Raw genomic sequence first — 24,926 nt, 5'->3', positions numbered from 1 at the left:
CTACGGTGGAATCACCGTGGGGACACTGAAGTCTCTTTGGACTGGCTTTAAACCACTTTTTGCTTTATGTTAGCAGCATTGTGTTCAAACTTAAACAATAAAAGAAAGAGTGTATGCGTTGGCGTGGAAGACTGTAATGGTATGTGACTGCACACTTCAGGTTATGTTAGTGAGTAAAACAATCGTGACGTAATGAGTAGTGTAATAAATTACTTTCTTCGGAGAGTAAGAAAGTAATGCATTGCGTGACTTTTAAGAAAAGTAAAGTGTAATGCTTTATATTTTCGACTACGGACCCCAACAGTGAAAACGACAACAAACAGAAAGAAAACCTTCAATAAAAACGTGCAGAACAACACAGAGAGACACATAATGGCCTCCATGAAGCAAACAGACCAAAGTAAACTAAAAAGAGGCTTTAACACCTGCACAGTCTTTGAAAGCAACACAACAGCAAAACAGAAAACACAAGAAAGCAGGAAACATACCCTTTTAGTCATGGTCGTCGGTTCTTGGGTGCTTGGGTCTAGGTTTTTGTTCTGTTTGGTTCTGAGAAGTAATTGGTTCATTTAGTTTTCTTATAATAGTATAGCATATAATAGTAATATTTTGCATTTCCTTGTGCTTTTAAGTTTTGATATTTACTAATGTTATGATCTCAGACGACACATGAGCAACAAGTATACGTTTTTATGGCAGCTTTTATATTGATACTTTTTATAATTTAAATATTTTATTGTTTTTTTTATTCACCAAAAATGGCGACGGTATGAAAGTGAACCACTTAATAAAGCAAAGCAGTAGTGTTTGTAGAATCCTCAAACCCCAGCGTGCATTCAAATGTAATTGAAATGAGCCGTTTCCTGTTTTTCTTATTTTATTTTGAAATCTTAGCGGAAGTTGTGTTCTTGGTGCCTTTTTGCTAACTTGTTTGTAGAGGGAAACTTTTCTCCAAGGTTCGCGCTCCTCCTCTTCACGCTCCTGACGTGCAGCCACTTCAGCGGCGTACTCTTTAAGCATTAGCCGGTTTACGAAGTCATCTCTCGGGCTTTTTTCACTTCTTTTCTTAAAACCACCGAGCAAAAGCCTTTCCTGCTATTTTTCAGTGGAAATTCAAAATAAATTCCAAGGAATCAACAGCGTGGACCGAGGCGGGATGGGGCGGTCCAGTTGAAGTTGCGAGCTAAAGACAGGCTGAGTCTCCTCCGGTGCTCCCACCACAGTAACGCCAGTCCCCGCCTTGGAGGCCATGGGCTGCGGCTTGCGAAAACTAGAAGACCCGGAGGATAGCAGCCCCGGGAAAATCTACTCCACCTTGAAGAGACCGCAGGTGGAGACCAAAACAGACACCGTGTACGAGTATGTACTGCTAGACTTCAGCTTGGAAGGTAGGCGTGTGGCATATTTAATCCATCAATCGATTAGCTGACAGAAAATGTCTTGTTTGAAGATGTCCCATCAGTGTTTTAGAGCTGCACATATTTCTTATAACGATGATATTCATCCTCTGTTGCTTCACACTCTGAATACAAACTACAGCAAAGATAAACGGACTGACAGAAAATGACCCACTAACAGTTTCTGATAGTCCGTCGCTTTTTGTGTTGCAACATCATATTCATGAGCACACAGCAGGTTTTCTTTGTCTTATCAGAAATCTATTTGCGTAATCTTATTGTTTATACTGATATTGGAACATGTTTACTGTTTTATACAGCAAATGATTCATGAGAAAAATTTTACATTTAACTTTTAACATTTTCCAAGTGCTTCAAAGTTAAAACGATTAGTTGATTAATCAATTGATTGACAGCAAATGGATGGCAACAGTTTTGGTGGATTCTTAACCTGATGCTCAGAACAAATGAAGCAACTTAAAAACAAACAAAAATATCATTGTATTATTATTGTTTTTTATTATTATTATTATTATTATCATTATTATTATTATTATTATTATTAGTAGTAGTATTAGTGTCTGCTCGGTGATTGACTTTTCCTCCTGTCACCATGTCACAGGCTGGACAGGGCAGAGTCACGTGACAAGATACAATGGGGAAGTATTAACAGAATTTAAAACCAATAACAGCAATCAACACGGGCAGATTATATCGGTTAGAGGATCTGAAGAGGTTAATTTTTAGCTAATCTCCCAGCCTTACAATCAAGTATGCTGTGAGATGTTCTGAGGCAGTGATTTGATTATTCAAAATGTTGATTGAACATTTTTGGTCAGCTGTTGTAGCTGTAGGCTTGTTGTCAGTTTTTCAAATTAAAAGGACTAAACATTTGGCTGTTTTTTGTATTCTCCTCTGTTTTATAAATGTATAAAGTGCATATTTTTGGGGCTGTTGCTTAGATAAGACAAGCCCACCTAATTCAGTTGCAGTTGCATCTCTAGTTTGCTTCTGGTACCTCTTACACTGGCCTCAAAGTAAACCATTGTTGCTAATTTTAATGGACCCTTCAGCTGAACAAATAGTTCAGGTTCTTTCCCGTTTCCTCTTAACAAAAGCCTGAAAGTGTTCCTTTTTCTAATTCAAGCATTCCTCTTGTTTATTTGGCCCTAAAATAACCATAAATAGCAAACGTTATGATACTGTAGTTTGTTATTCCCCGGGGAAAAGTGTAATAAAAGCACCTTACAGCCAGACAGGAAGCATCTGATGTCCAGATCACTGTTTTAGAAAAAAAGGAAATGACCTGTTAGTTTACTTTCAAGTGTTTAGCATACATGTAATGAGTTAGCATCTAACTCTTGGTTTCTCCTGGTAACAGGGCTGTTTGCCTAGCCTATCATGAAATAGGTCACCAAAGGTTTTTTGTTTTTGTGCCCTCCTCCCTGCCTTTGCTAGTCACTTGTTACCTCAGCAAACACACGGACACACAGATTGACGTACCTTCTTATGCAGTTAAATGCAGCATCCTTCCAGAGTAAACAACACCACCTGCTCTGATGTGGAGTTTCATTTGAACATATGCGAAGGTTGCTGTTTTTCAAGGCTAATCCCTTCATCTGGTCTCCCGACTGGCTGTTTTCACTGTGACCTATTTGGAAGGAAATGGTGATTAAGTTCTGAATGGGAGCTGAGCACGTTAACGTCAGGCCAGCACAATGATGAATTGGGGGAGAAGTACTGCGGCCAAAGTTAGAGGAGGTCAGGGGAGCAAAGTGCTCCTGTTGTGCTGTCTGCAAGAAGGTAGCAGTAGAAGCTACCATTGTCTGAGCTGTCATTATTGACTGATAAAGCTGCAGATTTCTCTGCACTATTATAGTTACTATTATAATCTTTGTTATTTTTGTAGTAGTAGTAACAGTAGTAGTTTTGGTGAAATGTATTATAAAATTAGTGGCTAAGTATAGGATTTTTTTTGTTTTGTTTTTTGCTAATATGCCACCTTAATGTTTCATTAAGATTTTAACTCCTGCCTTAGATAGTGACAGTTAACCATAATATCTGAACACAGCCTTAAACATCTGCAGCAGTAATATTGATCCGTATAACACTGATTGAACATTTGTTCATCAGAATCATTACTTTTACTTTAACCCTTTAAGACCTACCATAGAACCAAGTCTGCCAGAGCTTATATTATATTTTTACATGCTGTGGAGCCATTTTTGGGATCATTTCAAGTTGCTATACATCAATACAACCATTATAGCCCGAATTTTAATAATATGCATGCATTAAGTGCATAGTAATCACATAAAGCCACGGGAAGCCGACGGGTAAAGAAATCGGTTGTTATCGGATTACGACGTTTAAGAGAAATTGTTCGAGCCATGTTTCCGAAGTAACAAACAGGCGACGGATGGCCTGGATTGCAGCCATTCAAAGATCAAATATAACGTCCCAGAACACTCCAGCTCACAGGTTAGTCTGCTGTTGTAGTTAATGCGTCATTTTTCTTAACATAATTGGTGATATAGGTTACAAGCAAGTCTGGCGCTGAACAGAAATTGTCGCGCTATGCTCCTTTATTTATTGTGCATAAATAGTAAATTATCCTGACACAATATTGCGTTTCGCTTCTGTTATTATGGTACATTGACAAAAACATATACTTTTATTCACAGAATAAAACAGTTGTTTTGTATCACTAATTGTCCAGTGCGATTACAGCATACAATATTATTGTCACTGCTACATTTCTGTAACGCGTACCAGAAATTATTTCTACTACTAATTAATTACCGTTGAGCTCAAAGGTCCTATTAATAAACGGTTAACGAATGTGTATTTATGAAGACTTTGTGAGACTGGTAAACTTATGATATGTACGATGGTCTTTCGTTCTACACGGTGCATTTCAAGGTCCTGCACCCATCCGGCGGTAAACTGTACCTGGGCTTGTTGCAGTGACCTGAAGTTACTAAACTTCATGAGTGTATGCGCTCACTCCAAGAACCGTATAATTATAAATATGCATATAAATATGCTACGATGAGATAGCTGACTTCATCTAACTAGCAAATGTTGTCCAGGCTACGTTGGTGATGCAGTTTTTTTTAATGTGTATGATATTTTTGTCATGCGATTTTAAAGCCGGTCCTACAACCGCATCCAAGAATAACATGCAGCTTATCTCAGAACTGTCGGTGAAAATTATTCTTGGAGCTAGGTTTAATTGCGCTGCATTCTAAAGAGGTGCAATTTCACAATTTGTGTATATTTTCTAAGTTCACTATTTTGTCATGTGTTGAGAAAAACACAGATTTAAAAATTACATGGTCTAATATTTACATTTAGCATAACTGCAACATGCTTTTTTTCGTTTTTTTTAATGACTCGAAAGGACTTGAAATTCAAAATTTCAGACTTGTGACTTGACTCGGACTTTTACACCAGTGACTTGAGACTCGACTCTGACTTGCCTGACATTACTTGAGACTTGACTTGAGACTTGAGGATAAAGACTTGAGACTTACTTGAGACTTGCAAAACAATGACTTGGTCCCACCTCTGTTAAAGGGTCCTGTCCTTGGCTCAGAGGGCCTTTTTGAGGGAAACAAAATCCACTAAATATGTATGAAAATCTTTAGATTATTATTTTTTTAAGTAGGATCACAACTGGATTTCATAAATTCAATTCAATTTAAGGTTGCTGTTTTTCAAGGCTAATCCCTTCATCTGGTCTCCCGACTGGCTGTTTTCACTGTGACCTATTTGGAAGGAAATGGTGATTAAGTTCTGAATGGGAGCTGAGCACGTTAACGTCAGGCCAGCACAATGATGAATTGGGGGAGAAGTACTGCGGCCAAAGTTAGAGGAGGTCAGGGGAGCAAAGTGCTCCTGTTGTGCTGTCTGCAAGAAGGTAGCAGTAGAAGCTACCATTGTCTGAGCTGTCATTATTGACTGATAAAGCTGCAGATTTCTCTGCACTATTATAGTTACTATTATAATCTTTGTTATTTTTGTAGTAGTAGTAACAGTAGTAGTTTTGGTGAAATGTATTATAAAATTAGTGGCTAAGTATAGGATTTTTTTTGTTTTGTTTTTTGCTAATATGCCACCTTAATGTTTCATTAAGATTTTAACTCCTGCCTTAGATAGTGACAGTTAACCATAATATCTGAACACAGCCTTAAACATCTGCAGCAGTAATATTGATCCGTATAACACTGATTGAACATTTGTTCATCAGAATCATTACTTTTACTTTAACCCTTTAAGACCTACCATAGAACCAAGTCTGCCAGAGCTTATATTATATTTTTACATGCTGTGGAGCCATTTTTGGGATCATTTCAAGTTGCTATACATCAATACAACCATTATAGCCCGAATTTTAATAATATGCATGCATTAAGTGTATAGTAATCACATAAATTGCAAAAAAGTGCAATAAACTACAAAAAAATTTAAAATCGTTTTTGTTTTTTTAACATATATTTCTAGTTAGAGAAATTTAAGAGGCTTATCCCTCAAAACTGTAAATACAAAAAAGTTGCACAAACTAGTTTCCCACCACAGGAAATTTATTTTAAGTGTCTTCATAGTTTTATTTTTGAAATATACCAATTTTCATATACTGCAGGAAAAACGAAAATAAATATTATACTGCAAATTTGCAAAATAACAGCATATGCATCAAAATAAACTATTTCCAGCTGTGCAATATGAGTCCTAAGCATCCCAGAAACGACACAGAAAGTCATAAAGTCAAACATAACTCTTAAAAACACAAGTATAGGCTCATGAGGCCCCGATGGTAAAAAAAAACTACCGTACATTTCCGCAAAATGACATCACTTCCGGTTTCGGGCAGGTAATGGCGGACATGCGATAGTTCACGCTGATGGACGTAGGAAGTGTTATGAACAGCTGATCGGATCGGCAAAGCGTGTTTCTGGAATATTATGTTTTTGTTGCTGCAAGTGCTTTTTATGCAGTTTTTGCAAAGCTATATGTGGAAGGAAACTGTGACCTAGGACAAGCTGATGGCATAAGATGTAAGTACAACTCCTCCGGTTTCATATGCAAAAAAAATTATTGCGCTAGCTTACATGGCTGCAGTACTACCGGGATTTAAAAATAGTTACGCAAAATGGAGCGTGTCCGCTCTGACCGGCTTTAAAGGGTTAACTGCACTTTACTAATAATACACAGTCTGACTTGTAGTGAGGTGTTTTCGTAGCATGTTATTGGTACTTGTATTTAAGGAACGGTTCTAAAAAGTAGTTCAGATGGTGATTAACTTTATTAGTATACTTTAGATACTACATAACATATGGGTGAATAAAAGTAACAGGTTCGTTGGATTGTTCTATATGTTCTGTGGAATCTTTAATGTTGCCATGGGAATTTTTCTTGTTGACAGCTCTGTGTATGACCCACCAGCAGTGGGTTCATGACCCACTGTGGAAAATTATTTTAAATCTTCTGGTTCTCTGAGCCAGTCATGAGCGGGCAGTCATGGGTTTTGCCCTCAGACACACTTATAAATACAGTATTTTAGACAGAGTGTGTGTGAGTCATAGATCTACTTTAGACAAACTCTGGTTCACACGAGTTACAACAATAATGAGCTTTGTGAGGAGTCCTTGCTTCACAGTGGATTCATTTCTGTAACACAAAATTAATTTGTGCTCAGCAGCAAAGTGATGGATCACACCAGGGCTAGTGGGCTTAAATGACAATAAGAGTATTAATAAACAATCTGAAGTTATCCTGTAAATCTCGGTCACTTATATCTCTATCAAACCTCGACACGAGGCTCAGAAGCGCTGCATGTTTATGACTGTTTGTCTGAAGGGGGCTTCTTTTCTTTTGTGAGTTAAGTGTGAGAATAGCACATTAATGTTCAGGCTTCCTGTATTCTTGGATCCGTGTCATGGAATCTCACTTGAAATGTGCAAATATCTCTTGCTGAGTGTGAAGCTCCATAATTGGCACAGCTAAAGATAAACTGGAATGATTCCAGTCTGTGAAGGTCTAGTACAGACTGTTAATCTCCCCATTTTATGATTTTGTGTATTAAAAAAAAGGGGGGGGGGGGGGGGTGTGGGGGGTCTGTAGTGGTTTAGTCAGTTGGATTTTTTCTTGCCAAATGAGCCACGAAAATGATCCTCAAAAAGCCAATCTGTGCCACCAAATGTGCACCACATTTACTGGCTGGTGATCAGATTTCAGTTGGATTGTTTTTAAGGACAGATTTTATGTAGGTTTAATGTTTGAGAGCATGACTAACATTCCTGATGAGCACCTGGCCTGCAGATGTCTTACAGCCACCAGAGGTCAGGTTGAACTGTATGCCTGTGCATATTTATTTATGAAACACATCAAATCAAATCACTTCTATTGTCACATCACATGTGCTGGTACACTGGGACAGCACATGTGAGTGAAATTCTTGTGTGCAAGCTTCACAAGCAACAGAGGTGTGCAAAATACAATAAGAATCTGAGAATTATGAGGATAAATATATGTACAAATATAAGAATGTATGCGCTTTACTGAATATGTATACCAAATATGTGTATATATATACGTGTGTGTGTGTGTGTGTGTGTGTGTGTGTGTGTGTGTGTGCATATATATAAAATAAAATACACAATATACAGAGGTAAGCAGTTGAATCGCTGGGTATCTTTATGTTTGTTTAATATTTAGGTAGATTTTTGTTAGTACCTCTAAAAATTGTGTTGTTTGTCCAGTATTATGCCAAATGTTGGGAAATGTAATATGCAAACATAGGAAACATCCCACAGTGAAGTGCACTAGTGAGATTGTGGGGCAGTGAGCAAGTCGGCTCTCATCCAGTTATAAAAATATTTAAATGTAACATTTCTCATTTTGCCCAGAATACTGTTTATTCATTTAATTAGTTTGTCAGTAATTTGGCTCATCCTGAATAAGGATGAGTTACACTGGACATTGGTGTCTCACTGGCAAACAGGAAGTGACACATTACAAAGCTGTATGGTGGAGGCGGGTAGTTGGGTCCTTACTATGTAAAATCACCTTGACACAGCTGTTGTCCTGAACTGGTGCTATATAAGTAAAACTGAACTGACTCAACAGTACTCTGAACAACCCAAATGTCACATTTTGGGTTTAAGAGCTTTGCTCGTTGTTGTTAGCTCAGCCTCACTGCTTTCTCACTGAACAGAGCAGAGAGGGTGAGTGTGGTGCCTGTGCTGGGAAAACAAGACCTCATTGTTAAAGGGTCCTGTCCTTGGCTCAGAGGGCCTTTTTGAGGGAAACAAAATCCACTAAATATGTATGAAAATCTTTAGATTATTATTTTTTTAAGTAGGATCACAACTGGATTTCATAAATTCAATTCAATTTAATTTATATAGCGCCAAATCACAACAAAAGTCGCCTCAAGGCGCTTCATAGATACAGAGAAAAACCCAACAATCATATGACCCCCTATGAGCAAGCACTTTGGCGACAGTGGGAAGGAAAAACTCCCTTTTAACAGGAAGAAACCTCCAGCAGAACCAGGCTCAGGGAGGGGCGGGGCCATCTGCTGCGACCGGTTGGGGTGAGAGAAGGAAGACAGGATAAAAGACATGCTGTGGACGAGAGACAGAGGTTAATAACAGATATGATTCAATGCAGAGAGGTCTATTAATACATAGTGAGTGAGAAAGGTGACTGGAAAGGAAAAACTCAATGCATCATGGGAATCCCCCGGCAGCCTACGTCTATTGCAGCATAACTAAGGGAGGATTCAGGGTCACCTGGTCCAGCCCTAACTATATGCTTTAGCAAAAAGGAAAGTTTTAAGCCTGATCTTAAAAGTAGAGATAGTGTCTGTCTCCCGAATCCAAACTGGAAGCTGGTTCCACAGAAGAGGGGCCTGAAAACTGAAGGCTCTCCCTCCCATTCTACTTTTAAATACTCTAGGAACAACAAGTAGGCCTGCAGAGCGAGAGCGAAGTGCTCTAATAGGGTGATATGGTACTACAAGGTCATTAAGATAAGATGGGGCCTGATTATTTAACACCTTGTATGTGAGGAGCAGGATTTTGAATTCAATTCTGGACTTAACAGGAAGCCAATGAAGGGAAGCCAAAACAGGAGAAATATGCTCTCTCTTTCTAGTCCCTGTCAGGACTCTTGCTGCAGCATTTTGGATTAGTTGAAGGCTTTTCAGTGAGTTTTTTGGACATCCTGATAATAATGAATTACAGTAGTCCAGCCTGGAAGTAATAAATGCATGAACTAGTTTTTCAGCGTCACTCTGAGACAGGATATTTCTAATTTTAGAGATGTTGCGCAAATGGAAGAAAGCAGTCTTACATATTTGTTTAATATGTGCGTTGAAGGACATGTCCTGGTCAAAAATGACTCCAAGTTTCCTCACAGCGTTACTGGAGGCCAAGGTAATGCCATCCAGATTAAGAATCTGCTTAGATACCATATTTCTAAGATTTTCAGGGCCGAGTACAATAACCTCAGTTTTATCTGAATTAAGAAGCAGAAAGTTAGCGGCCATCCAGGTCTTTATGTCTTTAAGACATTCCTGCAGTTTAACTAATTGGTGTGTGTTAAATAAATAAATGAAATTCTACCCCTTGTTCAAGGACATCATCACCTCTCCTTGAAGCAGTGAAGCATTTCTGGGACACGTAGTGGCGATCACACACTCACACACCCATCATGTATCTCCCAGTGCTCCCAGTCAGCTTGGCCTGATTCCACTTTGAGAGGAGACTGGACTTGGGGCCTGGAGCCCGAGGCAGTACATCAAAGTGCCTAATGGCTAATGCTTCCTGAGGTTATCACTAGCGGAGGGATATATATATATATATATATCTCATATATGGTATGCATATTCTGTTTCTGTAGGGGAAAGAAAGCATGTCGAGCTGAGTCTTTGTAGTTATTGATCTTTTCATAGCAAACTGCTCACAGTGCATCTTACATCCGGACAGCGCTGAGCATCCCGATCATGTTATGCCAACAAACTTGCAGCATCTCCCGTCTGTTTTTGGTAGCTTTCACACTAAAATGCAGAATTTCCATCTGTAAATGAAACTTTCTAAAAACGTTTTAAATGATGGCTAAATCATCTCTAAATGATTCCTCTTTGTTTAGGCATGTGTTTACACTTTGTCCATGGGTCATCTTTCCTTTGCACTGTTTACCTCAGCTGTAGAGATTCTGCGAATCAAGAAGGTGCACAGAAAAATAATAATAATTAAAAATAATAATAATTACAAAAATTATATATAGCTCTTTATTTTAAAAAAAATCAACATATTCTTAAGACCTGAGAGCTTGTTTACGACTTCCTGAATGAAGAGAAAATTATTAGTCTTCCAGAAACAGAGCGTCATTAAGCTTAACTCAGCCTGTCACATAAAGTGATGGATGATGTAGCCTGTTGTAATAGTGGACTTAAATGGGCTCATATCAGCTACACGGTAAACGTCCCAACAGATTGCTGGTGTTACCTTCGCTTTTTGAAGCAGTTTTCCGTGCAGTTTGTTTTCTTATGTTTGTTTGTCTCATATAAAAATGCCAGGTAGCTTTATAGGTTCCTGTGTAGCATGCTCCTTCAAACTCCTGTTTGTTCTTGTAACAAGTGAGTTACTCCTGTACAGGCTAGAAGCAGTGTTGACAGAAGAATAGCCTTGTCCTGTATTTCCCTGCTCATGGACTAGCTTTGTGCAACAACTGAACAGGACTGAGGGAAATCAGGGAGTAGATGGTGATGTAAGGTGACGTGAGGACCACATCAATAAACTGGAGGATGGTTGGAGTGATGTGTATTCATGACTGACGGTGATTTCAATCGCCTTCCTCTGAGAGAGGATTGGGTTGTGAAGTGGTTTGACTGACCTCAGCCTTAGATGACTGTCCCAGTTGTGATGAGGCGTTTACTGTTTCTGCCTGCCAGGTCTATTTATTATCTCCAGAGGGTAGCGCAGTTGTCTGTAATCTCAGTCTAATCCTAGTATTTAAAGGTCCACGACAGATCCTTTCAGATTAAAGTTTGTGTTTTAGGTATTAAATTTGAAGGAGATTTCAAGGACACTGAAAGGTAATGCAGACCTAAAAATGTAACCATGAATGACATGAATAATCTGAAATGATACATATTGAAAGTACATGTGTTGTTGGTGTTTTTTGTTTTTGTTTGTTTGGGGGGGGTTGATGTTAGGAAAGCTAACATTAGCATTGAGCACGTTAACAGCCAACAGTCAGCAGTCATGCTTACTGGTCAACTGAGAAACAGAAAGCTGCTTTTCTAGTATTCAGATCTGCCCCTGACTCAAAAAGCTGGAGATGATGACAGGAAACCATCTGTGGGCCTCATTTTATTACATGATGTGTTTGAAGCAGTGGACTGGTCTCTCCAGCGGGAGACATTACATGGTGTAGGAAGCTGACATCAAATGCTCAGCAGTTTGGAGGTATTTGTTTCCTATAATTGATGAAGCGAGTTAACAACTAAAGAGCTCATTCAAGCTGTTTTGGCTTTTCCTCATTTTTATCCAGATCTGATTTTAGGCAAACAGTGATCATGTCAGGACTTGTGCAGCACCCACTGATTTCAGACACGCCCTGGATCGCTTTTTTTCTGGTATGAGGTCTGCTGCAGGAGACTGCAGACACGCACGCACGCACGCACGCACACACACACACACACACACACACACACACACACTGTTTGTACCATAATCACAGCTTAGAGGTTTGCATTCACCTCTTGATCCTGCTGATCAGTTACTGTTCCTCACCAGCAGCATTCGTATTTGAAGCAGATGAGCTGATAGTGGCTTTGAAAACTAAAATGTGTCAATTAATATTGTTTGCGTTAATAATTAATTAATAAACATGTAGCGATAGAGACTTCTGTGCATGTGTGTTTTACTATTACTGTTTTGTAATAGCATCCTTTTTTGGGGCCGACATTTCTACACAGATTAATTGTGAGACTACGCTGGTATTAAAAAAAAAAAAAAAAAAAGATACGTTAAAGATAATGACTCTATCTACGATCCATTTAAAAGAGGGAATCACCAGACAAGCCAAGATACCATTTGACAATACTTTGCTCACAATATGATATTGTTGTGATTTTTAGTATCTTTCAATAACACGTGCAATTTATCATCTTTAAAAAAAAAAAAAAAGGTTAATAATGTCCTGAAAGTTAAACTGTCAGTATCAGTTTTATTCAATAATAAGTTATGACATTTCTTTTTCTTTTTTTTTTCTATTTCTTTTTTTTGGGGGGTTCAAAGTGAGATCAATCAATCACACCAACATTGTTACTAAAACCTGCCATAACTTGGAGTCAGTCTGCTATCAGTCTGCAACTGGATGGGGTCAAGTTAACATGCAATCTGTTTTTGGAAATACATCAATTAACTGTGATAAATCATTAAAAATCACACAGCAGTCGTCTGTCTACAAAGAAATTCATGTTAAACTATTATTCAAGTCCAAACCTTCAACAATCTCTCTGAGCGACTGCAGTTAACCTAAAGGTTGCTCTCCTTTCTTCACTTGTGTGAAGTCATGAGGTAGTTTTGTCAGCTAAGTGTGCCCAGTGTTGGCTGGGCTCAGCTCATGATGAGCCCTGAGCATGAGGTGACCCTCTCGTTTGTAGTGCCCCAGAGTATTTTAAGTATTTTGGTATCCCTATTTGCCATATTGTGATGCTATGCTGGGTCTTTTTTATTCCCTCCAACCCTGTTTAATAGAGGACAATAACTTCACATAAGAATAAAGTTCAAAACATACTAGTCCCTGTTCTCCCTGTGTGGTATTTATGTGCCAAAAGCATTAATGTGGTGGTCCTCGGTGTCATTCACTGTCTCCTCTGGGAGTGTCTCAGTCAGACAGACTCCCCACTGACATGGACATCAGACAATGGTCTGAGAAAGAAACTTCATCCACGGGGTGGACGACTCACCGCAGAGGCAGCTGATTTTGTTGAATTGTTGCATACCATTAAATGGGCATTTTAATAAAGGAACAAACTCTTTGTTAATCCCCATCACACGCACACAGTCTTCAAGTGACCTTAATTTGTTGCTTTTACAGTATTATAGATTTCTCTAAAATTAATGCAGAAAGTGTAACTTGCTTTGGCTCTGTAATTCCAGAACCTTAGATTTTCTCCCTGCTGATCGTTTTTATTCCTCGACTACAAACGATACAAGGACTTGAAAAAACAGACGTGTTGAGGTTCGTAGTGTGGATGTCGCTCTTCATTTATTTGCTCCTCGTTGCTAGGCAGCTTTCCCCTTTTCACACCTTCACACATGGGTTTGTGAAATCCGTCTTGTAACCCGCTCCCCCCTCCATCTCCCTTTGGCTTTACCTCCCTTTCTCTCAGCTCTGTCACCCCTCTGTGTGCCCTCCTGTTATTCAACTCCTCTTGAACGGCTTCTACATTTTTACCACGTCCTTTCTAAGCTTCCCTTCTTCATCCCCTCCACCACCTCCTCCTTTTTCTCCCATACCCCACTGAACAGAGGCCTCAGTGTGCGGGTCCATGGGCCAAGTGGCAGCAGAATGGGAGGGGGTGTGAGGATTGAAACGGGGGAGGAGACGAGCAAAAGGCTGTCACAAAAGCCTTGTTTAGAGGTGTATTTGGATGCTAACACAGACGTCCTGGGAGCACTGAACTCCAGTTGTGGTGGTCTGTTTTTCTGATGTGGCCACTCTATATCACAGGCCTCATTTCATGATACAGTAGCTGCGTCATTAGCCTAAACAAACTATGTAAACCACTATGTTCCGCTACACAAGCTAACATAAGATGTGACATGATCCTAAACAAGCTAAAATTAGCTTAAACAAGACACATTCCTAGCTTAAAACAAAGGCACTAATATAAAGTACTACATTATGTTAAACAAGATAACATTAGCTGCTATGTTAGCCTAAACAATTTAACAGCATGTAAAACAAGTTAATTTTAGCTGATATACTAGCCTAATCCTTTGAACATTAGCTGCTACATTAGCCTAAAGAACCGAAGATAAATTGCTACCTTTAAATAAAAGCATTAACAAAAGCTGCTACAATTTCATATTTGTCTAAAAAAACAAACAAACCACGAGCTAATAAAAACAGTAGTATAGGAAGATAACTGGTGTAGGAGTCATTTTTCTTGTGCCCCTATCTTTATCACCACTAGGGGGTTGTATTTCATTTTATGCACTTGTTATGACAGGCAGGTATGAGGTTATGTAGGGTCAAGGTTAATTCTGTTCAGGTCTTGCTGATGAGACGGGGCAAACGGTTTTCTGCTGTGCTCAGTCTGGTTAAATATTGTCTTTGTTTAAATGGAAAGATAAACGGGCATTGCAAAGGAAATAAATAGGGCTGGGTATCGTCACTGATTTCTAGAATCAATTCGATTCCGATCACAAGGTCCCGAATCGATTCGATCCACGATTCAATTCGATTAGATTCGATTCAATTTGATTTAAATCTGGAGAATTTTGCCTCAGACAGTCAGAAATATTATAATTCAGATCAGTACATTAACATATTTTTCTATCTATAAAAAGGAAGCTGACACTCGCAAGACTTTATCAAAGGTGTGAGCGTCACAGCAGATGCCTTTGTGTCAAAGTAACTGAAGATAAAACACAGAAAAACATGAAGGTGATTTTCCTGGCCTGGGATTTTATAAAAATATTCTGCAGTACATCAAAAACGAAAGAAAACCATTAATCAACATATGAACATTACCTCTGACGTTACAGCTGTTTTATTAGAGACACAGCTGAGCGTTTTGCATTTTGCATAATTTTAAAAAGTTGACATTTGTTCAGAAGCCTGTTGAACGGCAGAAATTAGGTTTTCTTTTCAGAAGTAAGAAAAAGGAAAAAAAAAAAACAGCGGCCGACAGCGCTGTAAACAACGGTAGACTTGTGTGTAACAAGCAAGCGAATAATGTAGAAAACAGATTTTTAGACGGGAAACTGTTCTTGAAGTACAGAGAGAGAGAGAGAGAGAGCTGTGCATGAAGTGTGGTGGAAGCAAAACAGCAAAAGTCGGAGGGAATTCATGACGATGTTTATGTGAAGCGTAGTTTGGATCTTCTTTTGCTGCTGGTTCGGTCAATATTGTTTGGAGAGAGATCAAACTAACAGCTTTAGAATCAGCGCAAAAAGGGCGTAAACACAAAGCGCGGACCTGCCGACAGATCAGAATCAGCGAGCTGTCGGCATTCAGCCCCGACCGTGTCATGCCATCGGGTGAGAGAAAGGCGACATCTCACTGATTCTGATCCATCGGCGGGTCCACGCTTTGTGTTTACGTCTTTGTGCAGAATCCGTGTTTCTGCTCTCATTTACTGTTTTAGCTGTTTGCTGGTTGTTGAACTGTTGTGAGGTTTAACCTGAGATTCTGGCGTTTCGGGCAAAATAAATTTATATTAAAAAATCGATTCAGGATTTTAATGAATCAATATCACGTTATCCAAGCCAGAATCGATTTTAATTGATAAATCAATTATCAAAACCCACCCCTAGAAATAAATGACTGAATATAAATATCGTGAATATAAATGAAAACAAAGATTTGGCACGGTGAACTGTGACTGAGTGCACGTAAAAGCAACGCCTACTAACAAACAAGTAGCAACCAGTAGCATCAAAATATAGGATTTACTTGCTACAACAGCGATATTTAACTTTTATCATGTACGTCTGATTTTTTTCTTTCTTTTTTTTTATATTTTAAAGTTCAAAAAGTTTTCAAAAAAAAAAAAAGTTCATAAATTCCAGGAAAACTACCACTTTTTATGGGACTTTCTCTGTGTTGAGGTACTTGGATTCACTTCATTTCATGACTGCTGTCCTGTGCACAAGTTCTCTTTAGAGCTGCATCACTGTTTTCCAGCAGCTGCAACATGTGTTAAATTTAAATTCACCTCAAGCATTGAAAGCGGGGTTTAAGCCCACAGGAATGCCTGTAAACTGTTGCAGCAGTTGCCCGACCCTGGTGTTTACTGGTTTTATTGAGGTTCTGGTGGTCTTCATTCTCATGAAGGGAGCCAGCCAGACAGCTCATTCAGAGGCTGCAGTGATGTCAGCTGCATGCTGGTCTCCCAGGTCTCTTGGGTGTTTGTTCACGAGAATGTGGGGTGAATGCTTTTTTTGCCATCTTTTACACACACACACACACACACACACACACACACACACACACACACACACACACACACACACACAGTCTTGTTTTCATCGCTTCACAGGCTGCTGTACAGTCTTTCACTCTGTTCCCTAAATTTAAGTCTTATCCAGAGTTTGTCCCAGTAAGGGAGACGGGAATTCCCCACATTGTTTGTGTAAACTTGTATCTCGCAAGATTAGTAATACTGTTACACACAAGATGAGTTGACATCAGGAGACTGTAACCACATTAATTTTCTACCTAAACATCAGTACCCACCCACAACACGAGTTGTACACAGAATAATGAGAAGAACACACAAAGCTGTGTTGATGCTGACATGCCCTAACCCTCAGTCAAGCTCAATTAGTGGAAGTTTTGTCAGAACAAACAATGAATCTCCACAATGTGACTGTATAAACAGGAGTAAGGCTCTGAAGGCTCTTGCTCTTTATCATTTGTGTCCTTTTTCTTTCCTTGTTTTTAATCATCCTTTGTCCAAAATGTGCAAATTGTTCTTTAAAGTCTTGGAATGCAGTGTGTGTGTGTGTGTGTGTGTGTGTGTGTGTGTGTGTGTGTGTGTGTGCGCACAAACGGCGTGTAGCCAAACCCCTCTGAACAGTTGCTCTTTGTGGACACAGGAAGTATGGTGATAGCCGCATGGATTTCCAGCCAGGACTTTAGGAAAAATGGCACAAGACTCCGCCATTCACAAACTCTCCAGCTCTCTCTGCTCACTTCACACCTCTGATGGCTCACAAATGGATAAAATGAAAACAGAAAGGATCTCTTCCCCTTAAGGCTTTAGAGTCGTAAGGGGAAAGGTGTTTATTTGATGGTAGATCATGGAAGGTGATTGATGGAGCCGGTGGTCACATGTCATTTTCAGACGTCATAAAAGTTGGATTGATTTATGAATAATCAATAAATGGTTTGTGTGTCAAAGTCTTCGGATGTGTCATTCAACTCTGAGCGCAGGTTTGAAAACTGAGCAGATGATGTCTGTGTGTGCAGGTAGCCGTCCGACAGTCCAGTATGTGTCCTCGCTGTCTGAGTTGCCTCAGGCCCTACAGCCATACTACACCCAAGGCTACCTCTTGGCTGCACTTCACCCCATCATCCTGTCTGTGGGTCGGACTCGCTCGCTTCCCTTCAGCCTGCTCTACCGCGCCATCCTGGCCCGTCCTAGACCCAGGTACGCCAGTCCTAGTCCAACGTCATCAAATTTATCTTAAAACTGGCCTATTATTGATTTTTTTTTTTTCTTGTATGTCATGGTCAAAGAAAGCTTTTGCCATGATGTTGTCTAGTAGGTATATGAAAGATAAATGAAGTCAGCTGCATATTTAATGCAGATTGCTGATAGGAGGTCTGACTTGCGTGCTAGCAGAGAGAGGAGACGGTGTTTTGGTTTGACTACTGTTCAGTTTCTGTTGGCTAAAATTCACCTGACAACAGGGATCTCTCAGCAGCCAATGAGGATGGAGTATGTCTGATCTCTCAAGCCTACTGGGCTCTGCTGAGGGACCCAAGGGGGCGACAAAACCACCACAAAGAGATATAAAACCCACTGCCAGGAAGGTCAAAACCACAATACCCACACAACAGTCGCAAAGGGACCCAGAATCACCATACACAGCTGAAACAACCGCAAACAGAATAAACATGACTTGACTACAAAGAGAAATAAAACCTCCAAGACTAAACACGACTACCATTCGGAAAAAAACTACAAAGAAACTAAACATGAAACCGAGAAACATAAAACAGCCACCAAGGAAGCCAAACTAACCAGAAGAGTCTAAAAATGATTACCAGCAACACAAAACAACCACGAACAGACTAAATACCAGGAGACTAAAATCAACCACAGAGGAAATAAACATGATTATTAGCAACATGACGGTAAAGTTGCACAAATCAACCAATACGAGGCACGAACATTTTCACACTTTTCTCTCTTGTTTAAACACTCTCAAAGTTCAAACCTTCGTAGAAAAATAAGTCCAGTATTATAGAATGAAACCAAAGATCAAACCCTGTTTTCAGGTCCACAACATGGGAATACAGCAGCTGCCAGAGAATTCAACATTAATGAATCAATGGTACGGAAGTTGAGGAAGCAAGTAGAATGGTAACTTCTACCTTCCTTTGGCATGTCCAGAAGTCCCAGTTTATGTGCAATGGTTAGCATCTTCTTCTGCCTTTTAGGTGCTACCGCAGGAGCCTTTGACAGTGCAAAACGCTTCATCGACATTGTTGTTTGTTGGAGAGAAAACTTAAAAAGTGCAGCACTTCAGAGTCACACTGTAGCGATCTAAGATTTATGTAAATTTGACAAGCTGAACGCATTCTGTACTGTACAGGAGACACAGCACGAGGTTAATTGACAATGGTCTACAGCTGATCGGGACACAGAACACAATGTGCTGTAAAACAAAACAAAACAAAAAACAAAATGCAAAATTGCACCAAAAAAATCTGCGAATCAGTGAGGCCGCAAAAGGTGAACCACATTATAGCGAGGGACCACTGTATTGCCGTGTTTTCCGCACTATAAGACACACTTAAAATCCTTTAATTTTGTCAAAAATTGACAGTGCGCTTTATAATCCGGTGCACCTATGTATGAATTCTGGTTGTGCTTACTGACCTCGAACCGATTTTATGTGGTACACGATGCTCAAAAATCTGTCAAAAATGTTTTAGTCCGTTACTGAAGTTGGGCTAGCTGGTATATAAGGATGTGCTACGTGATCGTAGCGACAAAGCTATGTTAGCATAACATTAGCACAGTGAAGCTGGAGGATGAACGCTAACTTTTTTCCACTCGAGAACAACTGAGATAATCCATCCACAATACGAGGTTAGTCATTAATATACTGCAACAACATGGGAATAGAGCAGCTGGAGAGAATTCAACATTAATGAATCAATGGTACGGAAGTGGAGGAAGCAAGAAGAATGAGTTGAGTAAAGTTTGACTTATCTGACTGCTTTGTTTCACTTAATGTGCCTTATGGTCCGAAAAATACATAGGTTTGTGGAGCGTTGTGTTGTTTTTTTCTGTTAGTTGTGTGGGGGGATTTTTTCCTGCAGACTGTGGTGTTATGCTCGTATCGAGTCGCTGTCTCCTCATACTGATGAGAACAAAGTGAAACGTTTACCTTCATGTTGAAACGGTGCTACAACGGTCTGTGCGTACTCTTATCACTACAGTAGCAGCAGCCTGCTGAGCATGTAAATGATTTATTTGTTTGTGTCTGCAGCTCTGTGACAGCTGGACTCTGCTGAACAAGTCTCCCTGGGGTCTAACACTTATCTTTGTTATGTGATTTCAGTAAGCAGACAGCATCCATGTATCACAGCGTGCCGGTGCTGAGGGTGGAGGAGTGGCCTTTACCTGGAGACTCGCTGACGGCTGACACTGTCAGAGCACTCATCGATAGGGTCAGCCATCTTTACCGGTGCATTAGTCAGATCAAAGTATCAAAGAAGGGATTTTTAGTATATATGTTACGATCAAGACATCCTCAATGGATTCAAGATAAATGAGTGGTCAATGTATGATAAAAGCAATAAATAAATACTTTTAATGGCTGAAAAATGTTTGAAAGCAATGTTGGAAAATGCATTCACCTCATCTAAACTTCTTAATCTGTATTTATCTTTGCTGTAGGTGAACAGCAGTGCACGGGGAGGGGTTCGATTCATTGGCTCCGTCCTCCAGCAGGTGAGTGGGATCACCAATGGCCGGGTGCACAGTCCAAAGAGGGCCTGTCGCTCGCCTCCACGTACACCTCCTGAAACACTGCCTGGAGACAGAGAGCTGGATGACAACACCTACAGTCCCGGTAAGACAAGATATTTGTTCTGCCCTCGCACTTAACTAGGCAGACAGACAACCATCATCCCATGTAGAAAAACCACACCGTTGTTCCTTTCTGGTGGATTTATTTGATTGGATGCATAGCATGGCTTTGTCGAAATACATGAATGGATGAATGGTAAAACTGTAAACAAACACAAAATATCCCATGTGAGCTAATATAAGCAAACATTCTTACAATTAGAAGATGCTATGACCTGTTACTATGCAAAGCAAAGCAGAACGAAACAAGCTAACAAGCTAACGTTAGCGGTTAGCTAGCGCTAATTAGCGTTTAGGCTAATGACTAATAAAGCACATCATTGAGTCAATTTGCTTTCTCAAAATATCACAAACAACACACGGCAGTTAGTGCTAACATAAAACACAACAATACTGCCAACTTACAGACTGTGCTGGCTTAAGAGGTAGCATAGGCAGGCACAGGAGTAGCAAACTGTCCTTCTCCCGTTAGACAGGAAGTAATGAGAAGTAGCACTTCCGGTAGAATGTCAAAATAAAATGAACAGTGTGCCAGAAACGAATAAAGATCGCATGAACTTGTATAACACTACATAACATGAGTGGTGACTCTTAAGGAGCCAGAACACTCCCCGCCTGACATCGGTAAGATGTCACACTTGTACCCAAACTAAACTTGTTGCACAGCAGCTGATACAAGAAGAACAACGTCTGTGACTGGCCTAAAGTAAACTTTGTCTTTACCATCTTTCACCACCTTGACTTCTACCTTCCTGACAAGTCCGTCACTACTAGGATGAACCTTTGCAATCACCCCCATGGGCCACTGATTTCTCTTCACGAGAGGCTCTTTCAGGAGGACCACATCCCCCTGCTGCAGGTTTGGTCTGGTGGAATGCCACTTGCGGCGGCATTGCAGTGTTGATAAGTACTCCTTACGCCAGCGATGCCAGAAAGAGTTGGCCAGACTCTGAACTCTTTTCCACTGTTGCCTGTAGAGGTCCTTCTCCCCGAAGTCACCTAAGGGTGTTGGAGGTGCACCAACTTTTTGCGTGAGGAGTGTGGCGGGAGTAAGGATGCACGGAACATCGGGATCACTTGACACTGGAACCAGCGGCCGTGCGTTGATGATGGCGGCCACCTCTGCCATGAAGGTGATCAGGACGTCGTGCGTGAGGGGCCTGGAACCAAGTTGAGCGAGCTGGGAGTCTAATATCTTACGTGCCACTCCTATCATCCGCTCCCAACTGCCCCCCATGTGAGAAGAGTAGGGAGGGTTGAAGACCCAACTACATCCATGATTATTTAGGAAGGATTTAACACGTGGGTCACAAGGAATCCTTTTGTCAAACCCTAGCTCCCTGGAGGCTCCTGTGAAGTTAGTTCCACAATCCGATCTCAATTGCTTTGCAGGTCCTCTGACTGAAAAGAACCTGCGGAGAGCGTTAATGAAGCTAGACGTGTCCATCCCCTCTATGATCTCAAGGTGAACTGCCCTTGTGCTCATGCAGGTGAACATCACTGCCCATCGTTTGCTGCTGGCAAGTCCGCCCCGAGTACGACGAGAGGCAACAGACCATGGCCCGAACACATCTATGCCTACGTAAGAGAATGGAGGCTCAGCACTAAGGCGTTCTGCAGGAAGATCTGACATTTTTTGGAACTGTGTTACTCCCCTTAGCTTGCGACAAACTACGCATGAGTAAATGAGGCTGCTGATCTGGCGTTTACCTCCTAAGACCCAGTAACCTGCGGATCTTAAAGCACCCTCTGTAAGATGACGCCCCTGGTGCCTGACCCTTTCATGGTAATAGCGGACTAACAGGTTAGTTACATGGTGTTTGTGCGGCATAATCAAGGGGTGTTTTTCTGCGGACTCAAGGTCAGAATGAAGAAGGCGTCCGCCAAGCCTCAGGAGGCCTGATTTGTCAAGGTAGGGAGAAAGCTTTAAGAGAGGGCTTTTCTTTGGGATGTCCTTCCTTGACTCTATTTGTTTGAGCTCCTCTGGGAAGCTTTCTTGTTGGACTGCTTTTATAACCGTCTCTCTTGCTTGCTCAAAATCTGAGGTAGTGAGTTCATGACATATATGCCATCCCTTACATTGTCCGCCTGATTGCTTTACCTTAAAGGTGCGTGCAATGTGTGCCAAACGTGCAACTGCCCTGGTAAGGGACTGCCAGCTGGAGAAAGATTCTAAGTTTGCAGTCTTTAAACAGGGGTATGATGTTTGAATGGTGGCAGTGATCAAGGGACGAACTTCAATGTCTGAGTCGGGGTTTTGAAGTTGGAATGTACCTGATGAGTTGCTCTGTAAGGGCTTTAAGGGAAACTCCGGCCCTTTCAACCATGTGCTGGACAACAGTTTTTCGGCAGGTAGAGATCTGGATCCGTGATCGGCCGGGTTGTGCACCGAGGGTACATAGCCCCACTGAGTTGGTACTGTTGCTCGTCTGATGCGTTGCACCCGGTTGTTCACGAAAACGTGAAATCTTCTTGCCTCATTGTAGATATAGCCAAGAACGACTTTGCTGTCGGAGAAGAAGCGCATGTTACTAATCTGAATGTCCATTTCATCTCTGATTAGTTCCCCAACTTCCACCGCTAACACCGATGCACACAGCTCGAGCCTGGGAATGGTAAGATCGGGCTTGGGGGCAAGTTTGGCTTTCCCGAATATGAACGCAAACTCTGTCTCACCATTTTTGTTCGTTAACTTCAGGTAAGCCACGGCTGCAATAGCCTGGGTTGATGCATCACAGAAGACACAGATTTCTCTGTGCTTCGCACCAAGAAAGGAGAAGGAGCAGTATGGCCTTGGGATACGGATTTGCTCGAGTTGTTTGAGAGCATTCTTCCATTCTGACCACTCCTTAAACATGCCCTCTGGAAGAGTCTCATCCCACCCACAAGTCTCTTTTGTCAGCTCCCGCAACAGTGCCCTCCCCTTGATGCTCACTGGCACTGCAAACCCCAGCGGGTCAAAAAGGCTGTTGATAGTGGACAGAACACCTCTTTTCGTGTAAGGCTTTTCGGCTTGAGAGACTCTGAATGTGAAGGTGTCGCCTTCAATGTCCCAACATACTCCTAAGCTTCTCTGCATTGGAGGAAACTCTGTGTTGAAATCTATGTCCTTGAGCCCGCTTGCCAAGTCTACAGTAGAGAATGCTTTCATGACATTTGGGCTGTTTGAAGCTATTTTGTGGAGCCTCAGGTTGGATGCAGCGAGCAGCTCCTGTGTGTCTTTGAGGAGCTTAATTGCCTCTGACTCAGTAGGGAGGGATTTGAGTCCATCGCCGACATAGAAATGTCTTTGAACAAACTGTTTGGCCTCAGAATAGTGCTGTGTGTCGAACAGGTGTGCTGCCTTTCTCAGACCGAAAATTGCCACCGCTGGAGAGGGGCTGTTGCCGAACACGTGCACTTTCATTCTGTACTCGACAACTGGCTCTCTTGGGTCATTGTTGCGGTACCAAAGGAACCGGAGGAAGTTCCTGTGGTCTTCTCGCACCTGAAAGCAGTGGAACATTTGTTGTATGTCCGCTGTGACAGCCACCGTTTCTTCTCTGAAACGGATGAGCACCCCAATCAGACTGTTATTCATATTTGGACCTTTGAGCAGCACATCATTTAAGGACACTCCCTGAAACTTAGCACTTGAGTCAAATACCACCCTGATGTTCCCGGGCTTCTGCGGGTGATAAACGCCAAAGAAGGGCAGATACCAGCATTCTTCTCCTTCTTCGAGAGCTGGTGCTGGTTCGGCGTGATCCCTGTCAAACAACCCCTGCATAAAATCCATAAAATGTCTCTCCATCTCAGGGCGTTTATTTAATGTGCGGCGCAACGACTCTAAGCGGCTGAGTGCTTGGTTTCTGTTGTTTGGGAGGTGGGTTCTCGGTGTACGGAAAGGAAGTGGAGCTGTCCAGCTATTTGCATCGTCTTGGTAAAAGTCTCTTTCCATAATTTCCAGAAAGGCTTGGTCCTCAAAGGAAGGGGCTAGCTCTTCGTCCTTTTCACTTTGCTGGAATATGTGTTTCCCTATTTGACATGAACTGTGAGTGTTCCAGGATTTGTTGTGTGACTGCTCTTTGACATGAAAGCTGTTTTGACAGGGTGTTAGGAGACTTGGACGCCCGTTCTCTAGAACACTCGTTCTGTATGTGCCTATGATGGCTGGCTTATGGGCTCCTCCTAGGCATACATCACCTACAATAACCCACCCAAGTGCAAGTCTCTGGGCAAATGGAGCATTGACTGGTCCATTCACTCGTTCATACACTTTGTGTACTTGTATTATGTCTCGGCCTAACAGCAACATAATGTCAGCCTCAGGGTCTAGGGGCTGCATATGATCTGCTAGGTGTTTGAGGTGTTGATGGGCTAGGGCAATCTCTTGCGTTGGTATTTCATTCTTGTTGTCTGGGAGTGAGTCACACTCGAGCAAAGAAGGCAGAGGAGAGCTGAACTGG

At 41.2% G+C, this 24,926-nt stretch overlaps 1 protein-coding gene across 1 annotated transcript in view; it reads left to right on the top strand.

Moving 5' to 3' along the window:
- The first annotated feature begins 1,015 nt into the window (after positions 1 to 1,015).
- Positions 1,016 to 24,926, top strand: part of rftn2 (raftlin family member 2) — a 34,274-nt gene continuing 10,363 nt past the window's right edge. The window contains exons 1-4 of the mRNA XM_085374794.1: positions 1,016 to 1,388; positions 17,622 to 17,802; positions 19,949 to 20,057; positions 20,287 to 20,461. Coding sequence (XP_085230920.1) covers positions 1,250 to 1,388; positions 17,622 to 17,802; positions 19,949 to 20,057; positions 20,287 to 20,461 — 604 coding nt within the window. The 5' untranslated portion in view covers positions 1,016 to 1,249. The remainder of the gene's footprint in view (positions 1,389 to 17,621; positions 17,803 to 19,948; positions 20,058 to 20,286; positions 20,462 to 24,926) is intronic.

This window comes from Diplotaxodon limnothrissa, linkage group LG16, assembly GCF_057381915.1.
Source record: "Diplotaxodon limnothrissa isolate DT_005_m linkage group LG16, D_limnothrissa_male_GT1.1, whole genome shotgun sequence".
Lineage (NCBI taxonomy): Eukaryota > Metazoa > Chordata > Actinopteri > Cichliformes > Cichlidae > Diplotaxodon > Diplotaxodon limnothrissa.
Note: the sequence above shows the minus strand (reverse complement) of the source record. Positions and strands in the feature narration are given on the sequence as shown.